Raw genomic sequence first — 18,221 nt, 5'->3', positions numbered from 1 at the left:
CTCCTAGGCCTCATGTCCACTTGAAAAATACAATCCGCACAGAATCTACCACGGTTTCCGCGCGGATTAGCTTTAAATTGTATTTTTTTTGCATGCAGTTATCTGCACACATTACTATCAATGTGATAGCAATGTTCCCGATCCACGCGGAATCCGCGGTAGAATGGAGCATGCCGCGTTTTTTCTCCCGCGCGTGAAAAATGCAATTCTTTTAAAATGCCATCCGCGGGTGCAAAAATCAATTTAATGGACTGTGGGTGGCCAATGATTCCCTATGGGCGAGATCCGCTGCGGAACCCGCAATTCCATTTAGCTAGTGGACATGAGACCTTACCGCTTCTTCTCACATGGGCAAAAGCAGCAGCAAAACAGAACTGAACTCTGCTTTCCTAACACATAAGCTTACACAACGGCACATGGCTCCTTAGACTGACATCTTATATACATGCCTGTATTTGAAAGTATCATTATTGGGGACACAGCAACCATGGGTACAGACTGCTGTCACTAGGAAGTTTGATACCAAGTACAAAAAAGCAGCTCCTCCTAAGAAGGCTAAACTGTAGGCCACAGGTATAGAGCTAAACAGTTTGTATCCAAACAGTAGGCAAAGCCAAGAAAAGAACTAAAGGTGTCAGAACACCAGCCAACAGTACATAAACTTAAACTCAATGCAGAGACCATCAAACTCAGAAGGGCAGGTGTGGTGTCCCACTCAATGAAGTCTACAAGAAAGATTTTATCGGTCACTTCTTTGGGGGACAAAGGAACCAGGGGACATCCTAAAGTAGTGCCTAGAGGTGAGAAACAAAAATGGACCTCAAGTGATAGGCTGCACCACTGCAGAGTGAAGCATCTTGCGGCTGAGACATGGATCTGCTGATGCAAAGGTGTGCATGGAAAAGGTGTGGATAGAAGAGAACGTATCTGCTTTGCAGAGCTGAAGCATAGTGACACACATCCCAGGAAGCACCCACCAAAAGGGTAGAGTGTGCTACAATGCCGAAAGGAGGACCCTGTCCCTTCATGCAGTACGCCTAGAGGATGGATGAGCGGTGTCTGTCTAATGTCTTGGGGGACAAAAAGAAAATTTGAGCACCTGGAAGAGGATGTGAGGGCCCCGAAAAAAGGCGACCCACACAATCTGGAAGGGGCCACAGAGTATCCACAAGTAAATTGACCACATCTACATATCACATTTTTGAACCAGTCAGGGGCTATAAGGATGACTGGAACGCCTCTTGCCTTGATTTTCCTGAGTATCCGCAGCAGGAGATAGAGCTATAGTAAGAGGTAGGGAACAGAGAATAGGGTCCACGGGATCACCAGAGCATCGGTTGCCACTGCAAGAGGATCGCAAGCTCTGGGTATGAATTGTGGAATTTTGTGCTTCAGATGAGAAGGCCAAAAGATCAATGTCCAGAAGTCCCCCAATGCAGGCAAATCATGGGGAAACTATTTTGTAGCCGATGGAGACCACTTTTCTGACCCAAGACTTTTCGACGACCGACAACAATACTGCCTGGTACATCAAGAGACGTCTTGTCACCCAAGCAGGAAACTCGGATGGGGGCATCCTTTCAGAACATTTACGATTCCCTGACTTGGAGGAGGAGTGGCTTGGTTGGGCTTGAGGTTGCCAGGAGTGGCGAGACTAGAAGGAAAGTCTCTTTTCTTCCTGGGGAGTGGAGGTCTTTCCTGTACAGGAGGAAAAGAGCTGGTGAAAGGAGACGACTGCCGACCTTTGGAAGAGCATTTGGGTCTGGATTGAGAGAGGAGGGAACTTTTGCTGCTTGTGGCTTCAGAGACGATTTTGTCAAGTCAGGGATCAAAAAGATGAGTCGACATAAAGGAAGACCCACTAAAGATCGCTTAGATGCTACGTTGGCATTCTGAGCTTTAAACCACAGGGTTCAGCGAATAGCTTACTGTATTGGCCAATGCCCGAAACGAGCACCTGGTCCAATCCAAGAAGGCTGTGCAGATTTTCCCATATGCATAATTAATTGGCAAGATCCAACAGCATCCCAGCACTTTAGCTGTTTTGGCCAGGTGGAAACGGTTTTATAGATCTATGTGGAGGGTAGGCCCAGCAGCTGGGACTTGTAGAATCGGAGGTTATGGGCCCAGCGTTGTAGGTATGCTGCAGAAGCCGGGAGCAAATTTGCGGCCCAGCACAGCATCAGTATAAGGCCATAAGCCCCAAAGAGTCAAAGTAGAGCAGGAAGGGCGACCCTATTGTTGGAAGCAGCTGCGGGGCCATGTGGTGGCCACAGAATGACCATTTTGGGTAGGCCTCAAAACCTAGTATGAGCTGCAGCCTGAATTGGCACCGGGGAAGGGCTGCAACCAGAGGAGGCTGGATGGGGCATAAGGCACTGGCGACAAAAGTAGCCCAGCGCTCATGGAGGTCATTGTCACCCAAGGAGGATGCAGAGCAGGCAGGAGGCTAGAATTGCACCCCCATCCCAGCAGAAGAAAGCTGCAGACACAGGGCTGTCTGTTCAGGGGATTGCCTAAGGTGGAGGAGGCTGTATAAACAGGCCAGAGGGTCACCCATAGGTGCTGGGGAACGAAGGGGTCCCAGAAAAAAAAAGGCGGAGGAGGGCTCATACCAGGAGCACCCCAAGGCGGCTACATTAAAAGATTATGGATGTGTGCGTGTGTAAGCCAGAAGATAGGAAACAAGAATGACAAAGCCAGGATATGCGACAGGGATATTACTTCCCTGACCCAAAGCCCAAAAATGTTTTCAATCGTCAAAGGAGCAATGGTGTGGCATCACTGCTTATTGCTAGCCCTGGTAGGCCAGCAGGAGCTGGTTGACACAGACCACTGAATGATCATTCAGTGGGGCTACAGAACCGTCTTTTTCCTTCAGTCTGTTTCCCCCTCGGTCCGGTTGTCGGCAAGCGACAGCCTCTCGCTTTTCTGTTGCCCAGCCTAAAGGGAAGAGAGGAAAGATACACAAGGTGGAACAGATCTAGAGAGCAAATTCTGTGTCTGCCTGCTACAGACACTAAGCTAAAATGGTTTAGCTCATAATGCCTGCAGGCGGGTATACCCTGCTTAGGAGGAGCTAATTTCTTGTTCTGTGTGTCCATGCCTCCTAGTGGCAGCAGCCTATATCCATAGTTCTTGTGTCCCTCAATAAAGCATCTGACAAAATAAACAAACAACCTTTTTAAAATCATTAGTTCTTCATAAAGGACAAATCTTAGATAACACATCTTTTCCAAAGCGCAGTTCACCAAAGCATTACCTTGCGTTTTTTGTTGTTTTGGATTACGATACACAAATCGGTCCAAGAACCTCATTAGTGTAAAATCTTGCAGAGGATCACCCGTGTACTGGACAGAATTGCCCTGAAGAGAAAGGGGAAGAAATGTAGATTAAAGCTATCCAGTGTTCTGGATGTTAGCCAATGTAACTGTCACATTATGCAGTGAACTAGCTTATGGTAATAACTGTTTCCTTGTATATTTAACCCAGTAACCACCCCTCTACTCAAAAAAAATAAAAACCAAGCTTGGCTAATAGGAGTGGTCCACATGCCCCTAGCCCATTAGTTTACATACGGGCTGCTTGGTATGTTTTGTGACAGGAGATATCAAAGCACAGCTACCCCTCTCTCACCTTATACTCTCATGCTGTAACCCCACTTTATATGTGGGTTTATCAGGAGAACAAAAAGACTACAATGATCCTACAACCTCCCAGATTATGAAATCACAGACCCATCGCTTGACAGAGGGAGCCCCCTCCCTCTGTCAGCCTTTTATATGCCGTGCTCGCAACGACTATGGCATGTAAAGGGTTAAACACCAAGTATCTAAAGTTTCTTCAGTCCCCGGTGATGGATGACAGCTGGGCACTAGCCCTGACAGCCAAACACCCACTCTACCTGGAGTGGGAGCCCCACGCCAGGCTTCTAATGCAGCGCTGTCAAAAGATAGTCCCCCAACAGCTGCAGTCAAGATGTATGGGCAGTCATTAAGGGGTTAAATAAGGAGGTTGATGATGCCTTGAGCACGACGATATAGAAATATACAATCACTGCTTCTTGAATGAAGTTGAGACAAATCCTGTGTTGGAAGTGAAGGGAGGGAGGAGGAAGAGGGACTACATAAGGAAACAAAAAGGGTAGCTTACTCCTGCCTATAGTGGTATCCAGGACAAGAGGCCGGAGAACTAGAGATTACAACTGTTTTGATTAAAAATCATACGAAGGAAACCTAGAAGTATAGAATCAATTGAGTAAATTACTCATACCAAAAAGGGAGCTTAACTCCAGCAGTTTTCTGCAATTTCATCATTGAAAGGATTCCCCAAAATTCTACCTCTGCAGAAACGAGAGGCCCGTTCGGCCTTTTTGGAAGTAGTGTCTGCAGCCCAGGATCTTAGCTAAATAGAGCAGAACAAACTGCCTTTCTGGCTGGTAAATATGGCTACTTCAGAGAAGCCTCCAAGTAGTACTTTGATGCGTGAAGAAGTTGGGATGAGAGAATTACAAAGTCTTCAGGCTGGGTGTCTGAAGACATGAGCTTTTCTAACAGTTTTACATAGACACTGCAGTCCCTACTGACCCCAGACAATCAGTTCCTGCAGCTCAGTCATACAGACTGTTCCCCACTAGGGACAAGAGAAGACTTATGGCCCCCCTAAGGCTCCTGGGCCCGGGTGCAACTGCATACCCTATAGTTATGCCAGTGCTCGCGCCCATTTGCCGGATCTTTCAACCAGTAACACGCCACAGCTTCGTATGGTCTATGGCATTATATGTGGAGTGTAGTTTAAAGTTTCAATGGCTCAAATATAGACCACGCTATATTAAATATATTGCAACCCGAGGCCATTGTAGCTTGAAGGATCAGTGTACAGTCAGTGGCTGACCAGAAGGCCTGCAAATTACATTTGATGCATCTGCCCAATGAGAGAACCCCAGGAAAGTGAAACACAAAATGTAAATTAAACCAGTAGTATACTTGTAACATACCTCCAGCATGGTCCTTGCAAATAATGCAACAGATGGATGAAAGTGTTCAGAGAGCTGTGTTAGGACACAAAGAGTTAAAAATAAACAAACGTCCAAATACATTGCGGGTGCTTCACCTGTCTATGAAGCCAAAGCTAGGAGCCGATGGCACTGAAGGCGGAAGTACTCTACATACAGAGATTTTACTTTTCCCTTCTCTTATTAATCCATTCCTAGCTTGGCTTCTCACACAGGACGTCCTGTGAAAGCAGCATTTATGGAAGCCTCAAGAGTTTTTTCGCCCAACACATTTTGCTACAAGTTTTTAAACAACTTGATGTTGACACACTTTTTTAGCAAGTAAAACTACCCAGACAACGAACATGTCTGCATGTCATTTCTCACTTCCTGCCTTGAAGTTACTGGTCCACATGAGTCAGACTTCTACCCCCCCACAGACTTCATCAAGTCTGCGGCGGTGCTGCAGCACAATCTGTATGCGCTATATGTGCTGGAGATCAACCTAGATTTCATCCCGAAAATTGATCCATGCAGGCCATCTTTTCTAAGGCCTGGGCCGTTATAACGGGTCAGCGGCTAACAATCGCACTGCAGATGGAACAAAGCAAACTGGTGACAAAGAGCTCGTCCCTCTGTCTAACTGCTTGGATGCTACAGCCAGTATTGATCTTTCATCTAAAGCGTTGAAAAGGGCCGTTGCAGGTGTGTCAGCTATATAATGTGATTGTTCTCAGCAAGAGAAACGACGTAACCTTATCCACAGCTATATAATGCAACAGAATCTGCAGGGGATGTCAGGAAAAGGTTAAAGCTATAAAGAGTTGTTTTTTTTTTAAATTTTTATTTCACATGATTATAGGGACAACCATCTGGCCTGGGCTGGACAGCACCAGATACTTGCTGTAAAGTAAGAAGCCTTTGTGAAGCCTTACTCACTCGGCAGTACTCTGGTCAGTACATACATGCTAAAACCAGGAGTGGAGCCTACAAAGATAGCCAAGTTTTCACATTGTGGATGATGTATGCTGTGGATTTGGCTTAGAAATCGCATGAAAATTAGCATTTGCTACAAGCTGATTTTGTCACAGATTTGGCCAAGAATTCACCACCGCCGTCACCATTCTGCATTGCAGCAGGTGAAATCTGCAGCTTTTCCCGCTTGAACGAGCATGCTGTAGATTTAAAGATCTCGACTTTTGAGCAGATCCTTCCCACTACATCAGGACTGAAAATCTCACCCACTTGTATAGTACAATAAAGTGCTGGCATATGAACGAGGCTTTAGGCAGACAGCAACTCGCTAACGTCTAAAGGCTGTTTTCACAAGTGTTGAACAGCAATATCTTGGTGCCACATGGCCACTTACTGTTGTTTTTGGCTGCACAGCTTACACAGCGGTTTTAACTTCTTTCACCTGCAGAAGCCGTGTGGCCAAAAGCCACATTGGAAACCATAGCAATTCATGGTAAAATGTGTGCCGTTTTGAGGCACGGTAATTGGACAGATGGTACAAGGAGGATGTCATACGGCACGCTGCTACCCCGTGATTATGTGAGGACTGGTAATAAGACATTTCTATAAACGCTGCTCAATGTGAAAACTGCAATGTCAGGATTTTGCTTTTCAGACAATTTTCACTAGAAAACAAAATTATGGATCATTTGATTAGGTATTCCAAAAAAATGTTACATTTATTCTCAGTGGAGAAAATCTGCATAAATCTCCAGCTGAAATCAAAATGTGTCAACTAACATAAAATAGCAAATAAAGCTCAACACTGCATTTTACTAAGTGAAAACTTAAATGTTATTTCCTTTACCTTTTTCAGCTCCCAAACACTTGTGTTATCAGCGCCACAAAATAAGGGATTTCTATTCACTGGATCATACTGGCCCGCATTTTTTAGACCTTTAAAATAAAAAAAATAAAAAAAGAAAGAATTCACAGTTAGAAACTTGGCTTCAACTTTGTTTTTATTATGGCAAACTTTATTTAAATTTGCATTTACAGACCTTAATTTGTGCTCTAGGGAAGCTGTCAGCGCTTTCAACCCTACTAAACTGACTACAGGAGCACTGAATTACAGCACTTTCCAAACAAGCATACGTGTATAAAGTGTCCTTTGCCATGCTAATGTTTGTGATGCAGACCAGTGGACAGGCCCGACCAGCTCTTCTGGCCATAGTTTTTAGCAAATCTTTGCCCAACTCTGCTGTTGTGTTGTACATTATGCATGGAGTGTTGTGAAGTCTAATACATGCGCAGGAAGCTTGCAGACCACCGCATGCGCAGATCACTTCGTGGTGCCATGTAGAGAATGCTGGAAGCAGCAGTGCAGTTCACTGCATGGAACCACCAGCAGCCTCTGGCACATCAAAATGCAGGGTCTTAGCAGACCCCCTGACCAGCTCTGACAGTGACCAATGTCAGAGCTGGCCACGGGATGCTCCAGTTATCGGCTGGATCGGTTTTCACGCCGAGCCGATATACATCATCCTCATCTGCATGGGTGGGGGTGGGGGGGGAATATGGAAGAGCCAGGAGCGCTCCCGCCCCCTCTCTGCCTCCTCTCCACTATTTGCAATGAAAGGAGGCGGGACGGGGGCAGGGCTAAGTTGTGATAATTAGCCCCGCCCCCGTCCTTCCTCTCCCCATTGCAAATAGTGCAGAGGGCCGGAGAGGAGGCAGAGAGGGGGCGGGAGCTCAGAGCACTGCTCCCGGCTCTTCCAGCCTCCCCCCTGCAGAGAGAGACTACGTATATCGGCTGGGCTTGATTCGTCCGAATCCAGCCAAAGGGTGTAGAAAAAGAAGAAAAAAAAGGAAATAAAATACTGTGAATCTCCCTCAACGGTCTATGACTTCATGGAGCACATAGATTTACTTTATTTTTAATTTTTTTAAACACAACACGTGTTACAAAAACAAGATAGATTAGATAGATATAAATTTTAGCTATCTATACACACACACACACAAAAGAAAAAGCAAATCACCCCTGACGCTAACATAAACCGTCACAATGTCAGCCCTGTAATCAGAGATAATACAAATCATATCTAAAAATGTCTGAAACAAAATGGTGATTACATTCCTGTTCTTTTATTTTTTTAAAATTATATTGACATTAAAGGGGTTGTCTCACGCCGAAACGGGTTTTTTTTTAAATTCAATAGGCCCCCCGTTCGGCGCGAGACAAACCCGATGCATGTGTTAAAAAAAAACAAAAACGGGTAGTACTTACCCGAATCCCCGCGCTGCGGCGACTTCTTCCTTCTTCTTACTTACCTTAGTAAGATGGCCGCCGGGATCTTCCCTGTGCAGTCCATTGCCGATTCCAGCCTCCTGATTGGCTGGAATCGGCACACGTGACGGGGCGGAGCTACGAGGAGCCGCCCTCCGGCACGAGCACCCCATTCAGAAGACAGAAGACCGCACAGCGCAAGCGCGTCTAAAATCGCCTCTTCTGGCGATTTTAGACGGATCCATGGAGACGGGGACGCCAGCAACAGAGCAGGTAAGTGAATAACTTCTGTATGGCTCATAATTAATGCACAATGTACATTACAAAGTGCATTAATATGGCCATACAGAAGTGTATACCCCACTTGCTGCCGCGGGACAACCCCTTTAAAATAAAGAACTACACATTATCACCAATTAAATTTTTAAAAAAAGCTGAAAAATTTTGGGGAAAAAAAAATAAAAATATAGACCCATATCTGACAAAATAAATAAATGAAAATATTGGGCCATAAAACCACCACACGAGATTAAAAAAAAAAGTTTGTCTGGTCCTTTTGGTCTGCAATAGAGATGAGCGAACCTACTCGGCCACGCCCCTTTTTCGCCTGAGCACCGCAATTTTCGAGTACTTCCGTACTCGGGCAACAAGATTCGGGGGGCGCCGTGGGTGAGTGGGGGGCTGCAGTGGGGACTGGGGGGGAAGAGAGGGAGAGAGAGAGAGTGCTCCCCCCTGTTCCCCGCTCCGCCACGCCTCCCCCCACCCCCCGAATCTTTTCACCCGAGTACTGAAGTACTCAAAAATCGCGGTGCTCGATCGAGTAATTACTCGAAACGAGTAGGTTCGCTCATCTCTAGTCTGCAACACTCTGGTCTTTAAGACGTTAAGAGAAAGTTAGAAAAATGTTTCCATTAATGTTCCCATTTAATAATAGTATTTGTCATAAAATAATACAGTTTCCATTATGTAAGAACCCATGTTTTCTATTGGTTTTCACCACTAAATAGAGAAATACAAGACACTGCTAATTTACCCTGCTGATGTATCCATGACCCAGATGACAGGTTCTTAGAGGTGTCCATATCAGCATTAGCCTTGTGGTTGTCAGTGGGGTCATCATCGTCCTCATCAGGCAGGTCATGAAAATGCTCCTCTTCACTAATTTCCTAAAATGAACAAATAAAAATCCAAAACTTAAGTAACAATGTTGGATAAGTCAACTAAAATGAGTATGACAAATATGGACAGATCTACTGGCATACGCACACCATGTTTTTCGGACTATAAGATCACATCCTGCTGACAAAGCACCTGCACCTTATTGTCCAGGTACAGGGGGTTCGGGGAGGGTCTCTGATGTCATGACCATGTGACCAGCAGGCAGCTAGAGGGGGTCATGTATTACTACACTTGTATGCGGGGATTTAGTGTAAAGAAAACAGGTATATAACATGCCATATGCCAATGCGCTCTCCATTTGGCTAGTGCTGATCATGAGCAGCTGTGCAGATAGAATGCATTGGTAGTCTAACACTAGCAACACACTGTGCAGATTAGGTAGTCTGAAAATTGCGCTGGTCATCTTGAATGACATGCCTGCGCATGTACTGTGTTTTTTTTTTTAACTCTGTCTCTGGCTTTTTTTTTCAATTTCCTTCTTATGTCTCCTAGCAACATGTTTAAAAAAACGCCACACGTAGACAATGTAATTGCATATGCACTACGTTTTAAACGCACCCAAAAAGAATAGGGCATGCAACATGCGGTAAAATAGAACATGCCGCGTTCTTTCTTATACACGCAACATACACAATAAATATTCACAAGTGTGAGTGGAACAATGAAAATCAATGTACTTTCTTATACGGGATTTACCGCGTATTGTGTGCACATACATTGTGTGCGTAATACGTAATGCAAATACATCTGTGTGAGCCAGACCTTAAGGTAGCAGGTCCCAGAGGACAGGAGAAATCCTGAAGAGGATTATGTAAGGAACAAACTTGGGGAGAGCGGAGAAGAAGGTCTTGTGAGGAAGGGAGATTATGTTTGGGGAGGTACTGCAGATGGTTGAGTAGCGAGTCAGTAGCTGGACAAAGAGGAAGAATCAGGAGATGACTTTTTGAAAATGGGTGTGATGGATACATTTTTAAAGGGACAAAGGGAAGAAAACAGTAGTTGGCGAAAGGTTGAAAAGCTGAGTTAGGGTTGAGAGGAACATGATGGTAGGGTTGGGGATGAGGCAGAATGGTACTGGGTCAAGTACACAGGTGGCGAGGTGCAAATTTGGAGAGTAGGGGGGTAAGCTTGCCCTCAATTATAGTGGGGAAACAAGTTACGGAGAAGAGTGGATGCAATAGCATTGCCAAGGCGTTGTAGAGACTGTCGGGTAATGCTTTCCTGAGGTTTTCGATCTTGTGCTTTAAGTGTGTAGCAAAGTCCTCAAAAGAGAGGAGAGATGGAGGCATTGGAAGCGAATAAGGGAGTTGATCACATTAAATAGTTGTCTGCGGTTGTGAGGATATGACAGTAGTGAAGAGTCAAGAAGGCAAATAGATAAAAAATTTACATAAGTGGGTCAATGATAGGTGGTGTTTTTATGGAGCAGTGGTCAAGTATGTGTGCTGCCGCTAAAAAGGGATGTCCAACGAAATATATTGTTCCATAAACATTTTTGTATTTACTTATGAAAAGAATGCTTCTATCCCCAGATAGATATTCCATGAATAATACAATAGCGCCACCTATTGAATAGCCTGTGTCCAGCTAAGCAAATGTTCCGAGATGGTCACACGCTCAGTCTGTCTTCTCTCTGCTCTAGTGGGTATGTGGAGGGATCCCTGGTGTGATGAGCAGCTGCTTTTGAAGCTGCAGCGTCTTCTCTCCTTGTCAGAAGAGATGCTGAACACTTGCAGTAACGCCGTCTTCCTCGCTCAGCATCATTTCTGACAAGCAGAAAAGCACCAGGGAACCTTCTGCACACCCAGTGGAGCAGAGAAAGACTCAACACGTGTGACCAACTCTAAACGTTTACACGTCAAACGTCAACTTCAAGAGTCGGTTCTCCACTTGCTGTCTAACATGCCCCACCCCCTTGACAGGTACAATTATGACAAGGTAATCATTACTACTTGACCCGTCAGTGGTTTAATGTTACACCTGATAGGTGTATAGATTTAAATTTTACTTTTTCGTTTTTCTAAATGTAGACAACTCAAAGGTGTGAAAAGCAAAAGGTTCTCATGCCTAAAATACATACCCCATTTTCATGCAACAAAACCTTTAATCCTGGCTTTAATCTAAAGATCTCCGATATTAGGTATAAGGCTCCACAGATAAACGATGGCTTCTGGCAACACGTGACTTGCAGCAACCTCTTCACAAACGCTTTCACCCGTCTCAGAACAACATCAGCCTTCATGGATTTGAAGAGAAGATTGAGGAACATGGTCTGCTTGGAGCCCTGTGATAATCCAGGATCCAGAAGCTTCCTGTTAAGGCAAGAACATAGGATGTTTGTTACCGTAAAATCCATTTCTCATCACGTTCACTTGGGAAAACAGAAGACCTTAGGTATAGCTGCTACCATTAGGAGGTAACAAACAAAAAACGTTAAGGCCCTTTGACACGCAACAATTATCGCCCAAAATTCAAATGGCCGAAAGTGAGCGATAATTGTTATATGTAAACACGGGCACCTTCACGTAAACACGCCCAGCTGAGCAAACAACTCGTGGAGGAAATACGGATGATTAATAGCCATTATCTGTATGTCTAATTTTATTCTAAAAGGTTATCAGATTGTTCGGTCGTGTGTTTGTTTTAGCGATAATCGATGCGAGTAAAAGGGCCTTTAGTTCTTTCCACCAGCTATGCCCCTTCTGCAGGCACTGAGCTAAATCAGTTTGTAAATAAGCAGGAGAAAAACACAAAAGACAGCAGGCATAAAAATCAGATGACGATACACCCATGTAAACAGGCAGGTCATCTATGGATGTCAGCCCATTTACTGTGAATGGAGGCGGGCGGCGAAAACGAGTCTCCATTCACTGAGCGATCCCTATTCCGGTATGAAAGCACAGGAGCGATTATTGCTGGGACAGCCGTCAGGCACTAAATTGCCAGACAGTCGTCCCGTTTAAAAGGGCAACATAGCTTGCAAAGACAAGAAACTTTGGTGGGTGCTGCGTTTCCCCAATGAATGTGACGAATAATGGATTTCAAAGTAACAAAAATCCTGTTTTCTGGTTAATGTCATTGGGAGACACAGCAAGACCATTAGACGTTCCAGAGCAGTCTCCAAAGGGGGCAAAGAAGAGAAAGAGAAAAAAAAAGTGAGCACACGCCAGGGAAGCAACCAGAAAGCTCGCTGAACTCTGGCCTCCCGACCTCAGCCTGAGAAACTGGAACCTAAACTTGGAGGAGGGGGAACAGCGACACTGGACCAAACCGTTGAATCAGAATTGCATCTGACATTAAAAGGGCGAAGGGAGAGGAAGGGGTATGGAGAGCAGAAATAGGTAAGGCTCAACCCCCCCCCAAAGCAGGCTGCACCAGAGCCTAGGTCTTGACCCCCACTAGCGACAGACACCAAATAAACCCATAACGCTGGGGAACTGGAAAAGTTCTGGGGAACGCCGAAGGCAGCTAGCGTTGGCGCCAACAGGGGAGACCAGAGACATCTGGAGGCGAGGAGAGCAAAGGCAGTGACAGAGGGTGGAAGGAAAAACACAGACCAGAAACTCCCAGGGGTCAGACCTCCCAAAGGGAAAGAAAAAGATGACTGAAGTTGGGCCAACAGAATCACCCCTTTAGCAACTGTCATTCAATGGTGAGAGGATGCTGGGTGGCTGGGGGAGCAGCATGATCCCATAGGTGGCACAGCAATTAGTGCCGCCCTATTCCACCGTTTTATCTTGGAGGCGGGAATAACAGTGCGTTTTATACAGCACAGTTTGCATTTTGGGACAATCAGGGAAGTTATATCTGGCCAGATTCCCACCAAGAGGGAAAATAACAGCAGAAAATACTTGGGTGGTAGGTCTGTTTCCTACAGAGCCCAAGCTAAAATGGATTGAGCTCAGTGCCAGCAGAAGGGGCGTAGCTGGTGGGAAGAAGAACTAACACTTCTGTACTTGGGTGATGACTTAGTGGCAGCACCTACACCCAGGGTTCAGCTGTGTCCCCCAATGACAAACTATAGTTAAAACCATTGTGTCCCACCTGCACATTTTTGAATGCTATATTTCATTCTATCATTTTCCACATGTGAGTGAATAAACTTAGTACTAGGAGAGTATACATTTTTCTTTATTTTAAGCCCATAGAATTTTTCTTTTTTACTGGCCCAGAAAACTTCTCTTTTGACATTTTTTTTGCTTAGTTTATTTTTTGCAAAAGAATTGGACTCTTTCCCAAAAAGTAAGCAGAGAGAATAGTTTATGTTCCCCCATACTGGGATCCAATGCATAGAATGCCCAACAACATAAAAGAATACAAGCCAAATATGAAGTTGCCACGTGGAGCAATGACGCTTACCTATACAATGCGGCAAAATAGCGGTTAGACACAGTCTGCTGAGAATCCATGACCTGGAACAGCAGCATTAGGATCTGCACCCCTGTATTGAAGTTTACAACATGCAGTATTTTGAATAGGGTGTCCAGCTGCTCCTTCACCTTTTCGCTGCCTATTTCAGCATAGGGATAAGCTCTGTTCACCCCAGTCAACAAAGCCCTTAAAATTTTGGTGTCAACTTCTTTTTTCTTTATGCAAGCCCGAAAGAAGCAAAAATAAGTTGTGATGAGTTGGTTTGCTAAATCCGATTCCTCGTGGGAGAAAATGATCTGATTCAAAAAGCAAATGGCATAGTACTGAGCTTTCTCGCTGATATTAGGCCGATGCAAAAGTCTTTCCACTTCTAGACACACGACTACCTGCATGTTCGGATGCTTGTTCAGTAACATCTCCAGTAAGTAGGAGGCTTTGGTGGCTACTCTATACTGAGGGTCCCCAATTTTATTGACCAACAAGACCAAAAGGGCCTTCTCCTCCTCAGGTTTATTACAGAGAAGGTCATAAATCACATTCAGAGATTTCATCTTCGTTGCGATCAGAGTGTCATGAGTTAAGGTTTCCAACACCTTAACAAACTCGGAAACATGCAGCTTCAGCTGATCTTCAAAATACCAGAGTATGAGGCGGCGGTCCCGGGCATCTCGGTTACCACTGGAGACCTCTTCAAGTTTATTAAAGGGGTGTTGGACAAATGTGTGAAGTTTACGGTTGTCAGGTAAAAGGTCAGACTGAAGTAAATCCTTAAAGGTATCCAATGCCATAATGTTTTGCCGTTTGCTACCCTTTTTCCTAACCAAATTGACCAGGTTTTCTACGAACTGTAAAGTATGAACAGGGGCATCCTGGATAAGAACTATCATGGCAGCCATTCTATCGGCCAATATGCCCGTTGACACAACAGTTTTCATCCATGTGGTGTTAGCCCCTTTTTGGAGCTCCTTCTTATTTTTATACAGGTTTATCTCGTGTTCATATAGTTGCTCGGCCAAAGCTTTGTATTTTTTAACTTCCTCTTCGTTTTGAGGTTGCGTTGTATACTCTCTAGTATATTCATGGTCATACCACTTTCCGCCAGGCTTAAGCAGCACCGCCGGTCGCCCAATGAATTCAAAGACAGGCTTCCCCTTGTGTTTTGATGCTGTGCTTTTTGTACTGGTATCTTTTTCTGGGACTTTAGATTTTTTCTTTTCCCCTTTGGCTTTCTCAGTTTTGGGTTCATTTTTCGTCTTTTTCACTTTATTGGTTTCGCTCTCATCCTTAGCGGTGATTTTGGCTTCCTTTTTCTCTTGTTTGGAGGAAACCTCTTCCTGTTTGGTGATTTCTTTGCTAATTTTTGAGATGCCCAGCTTTTCTATGAATGTCTTTAATTCACCTTCTTCTAAATCATCAATTTCGCCTTTCTTATCACCATCCAATACTTCATCTGTGTCTTTCAAGCCAGCAAGCATTACATAATCTTGCTAAATGGGGGATAACAAAAAAAGATTAATAATTGTAAGTATCAACGCAATTCACGTAAAAAAAACAAAACAACAAAAACGCAATATCGCGATCGCAAGTGTAAAGGCACCCTAAGAGTATCCTTACATAAAATAACCTCTCTCAAGTAGGAACAGGAGTAATGTGCATGCACGAGGAGGAGCACGGCATCTGGAGAGCAGCTGAAGCAACTATGGTGCTTCAGCTGTAGTGAAACCAAGTTTTGCCGCTTTCACATAACAGAGAAAAATCACACAAGACTTGTGTGTTGTGAGGCACACAACTACGAACCTCATTCTTTTGAATGGGGTCATATACATGAGCAGTTTTTCCTGCATCGCGGTGCAAAAAAAAAAAAATAAATAAATTGTGACATGTCCTATCTTTGGGCGTTCTATCGGAAGACCTCACCCACTGTTTTCAGTGGTGCCGGAAAACACATTGCATGGTGTACGATGTATACGTGAGTGCGATGTTTCCCAAATGTACTGAAGTGATGGGAGGCGTTTTGACACAAACGCCTTGCACCCCCACAGGTACGTCCCCGAGTGCGATATTGGGCCAAATTTCGAGGCCTGATATTGCACTTGGCTGTTTGAAACTAGCCTTAGAAAAATACGGAGAAGGCGAACAAAAAAATGGTCCTGTCCTACAAGACAATTATGAAGGGTTATCACTTGTGATGAGCGAGAACGCTCGGTAAGGTCAGTTACTAAAGCGAGCCTCGCTCATCTCGAGTAACTGCCTTCTCCTCCGAGCGTGCTCGCTAGGGGGAGGGGACACACACACACACACAAAGAGATCTCTCTTACTTTCCACCCTGCTCCCAAAACCCCCCGCCTGAGCACGCTCGGAGGAAAAGGCAGTTACTCGAGATGAGCGAGGCTCGCTCCAGTAACTGGCCTTACCGAGCATGCTCGGTCATCTCTAGTGATCACCCTTTGAGACGACTTGTGTTAGGGCTCATGTCCTCGGGCGTCTTTTCACCACATATTACAGACCATACAGCAGGGATGTCTATTACACATTTAAACCAATAAAAACAAAGAGTTTTATAAAATGGTTAGTTTTTATTGATTTCGACTTAATAAACCTGAAAACCAAACAGTGCACTCCTGCTTCCTGGACCCCACTTGGTCATCTGCATTCCTGGATTACCGGGAGTTGGCGGAGGTCTGACCGAGACTACGTACCTCCCTGGTAAAGTCCGATCCACTTCTTATTCCTCACCCCGCTGTGTGGTCTGTCACAGAGGATAGCCCCTGAGCGCTGTCTGCCTTTTTTTTTGTTCTCCACATCTGCTGACCCCGGATTGCAGGATCAGGCGGTTACAACTGGCGCTCTGTGGACAGCCGTGCTCAACGGGGACCCTCCTCCCCTCACTGAGGTGCATATACAAGGCCTGCCAGGCTGCTGGGTGTTGCGGTGCACCCACCATGCGAGTCTGTTCCTGTATACCCAATTGGGTTTCTTTTGCTGCAGATTGGGTGACCCACTCCGCGGGGTCTGCACCCAGCTGAACGGGGCACTCACTGAGCAGGTTGCTGTGATGGGAACACTTCCATGGCGTGTACACTTTCTCTGTAACGCCCCCTGTAATAGTCATACTGTCCCCCATACTAGAATAAGGTAACTTGCCTCTTATGTCAGGCACATCCTGCAGAACAATGCCGGTGACCCCAGTTCATTGCTGCGCCCCATACTAAGTGCCTATGCAGGGAGCGCAGCGTGACTCTTACTAGCATCTTAAAGACGTGGATACAATTAAAGGGGTTTTCCATAGAGAAGACTTCCGCTGCTTCCGTTCCGACCTCTGTGTATTTGCAGTGCTAACAGCAAGCGCCGTTCAGCTGATCAATCAGGGTCCCAAGTGTTGGCCCGCAGCCGATCAACTATTGATGGCCTATCATCAGGATGGGTCATCAGTAGTATTCTCCCTGGAAAACACCTTTAACTTTACATTCTGGCATAGCGCATCAGCGGGCGGCCTGCAGGGCACAGCCAACGGCATGCCAGCCCCCTGCCACAGGGAAGGGGCACCACCTGAGGCAGACTACTCGCCTCCAAGACATGGCGCCCCTGCAAACGATACAGGTAGACCCCTCTGCGCTGGCACTGAGACTCAACAGGCGCTCTCACATAGGACGGTTTACCGCAACTAACACTGCGTTTTGAGTACAACGCTCCTATTGATTTCAATGGGACCTCGAAGACTTGCATTAAAAATGCTGCCATTCTCTAGCGCTGTCTGCTCTCTTTTCGTGGGTTTTCAGGCTTTTTAACGCGCCCCATCACCCATCACAATGATGAGGTGCGTAAACTCAGCGTTTTACCGACGGTGTGTGTGAGCCCGACCTTACAGCGTACAATGGATCCAGCACCACCATTACTTCCATTATTCCGCACCTGCGACAAAGCAGGGCGACGGTCATGGCCAACGAAGCTCCTATTGGGGGGGGGGGGGGATCAAAGGACTATGAATGGGACTAAACTTCCAGCCAGCTAGCCGAGAGCAGGACGTCTGCAGACACGTGATCACACAGGTACCAGAGCTCGCGGTCACACACACCGTAGTCCCAGCAGACACGTGATCACACAGGTACCAGAGCTCGCGGCCATACACACCTTAGTGCCACCTAAATACAACACGTCCTCCAAGGTGAAGCCGTCCCCGGCCGTTTCTTCAGCCTGACGGTCGTCGTCGTCCTCCATGTCTGCTTGTGAGAAGCGTGGAGCTCTCAGCGCCGGAAGCCGCAGGTCCTGCCTGAGCGGTACAATATACCGGAGATATAAATGCTCGCTGTGCCAGCCTTATCCTGTAGGTCGTCGGACACCTACCAGCTTGTAGGTCTGTGAAGCACAGCACCACGATACCCGCGGATACGGTGCCAAGTGGCCGCTGGCAGGACGCGTTAGCCCTGTACCTGC

The 18,221-nt window shown here is 45.8% G+C and overlaps 1 protein-coding gene across 1 annotated transcript in view; it reads right to left on the bottom strand.

Moving 5' to 3' along the window:
- Window positions 1–18,182, bottom strand: part of CEBPZ (CCAAT enhancer binding protein zeta) — a 30,358-nt gene extending 12,176 nt beyond the window's left edge. The window contains exons 1-7 of the mRNA XM_066605292.1: window positions 17,919–18,182; window positions 13,776–15,274; window positions 11,497–11,728; window positions 9,271–9,403; window positions 6,816–6,904; window positions 4,997–5,050; window positions 3,263–3,365 (exon numbers count right to left, since the gene is read on the bottom strand). Of these exons, the coding sequence (XP_066461389.1) occupies window positions 3,263–3,365; window positions 4,997–5,050; window positions 6,816–6,904; window positions 9,271–9,403; window positions 11,497–11,728; window positions 13,776–15,274; window positions 17,919–18,005 (2,197 nt within the window). The 5' untranslated portion in view covers window positions 18,006–18,182. The remainder of the gene's footprint in view (window positions 1–3,262; window positions 3,366–4,996; window positions 5,051–6,815; window positions 6,905–9,270; window positions 9,404–11,496; window positions 11,729–13,775; window positions 15,275–17,918) is intronic.
- Between the last annotated feature and the right edge of the window lie 39 nt (window positions 18,183–18,221).

This window comes from Eleutherodactylus coqui, chromosome 1 (assembly GCF_035609145.1).
Source record: "Eleutherodactylus coqui strain aEleCoq1 chromosome 1, aEleCoq1.hap1, whole genome shotgun sequence".
NCBI classification, from domain to species: Eukaryota; Metazoa; Chordata; class Amphibia; order Anura; family Eleutherodactylidae; genus Eleutherodactylus; species Eleutherodactylus coqui.
This window is presented reverse-complemented; position numbering and strand designations above follow the sequence as displayed.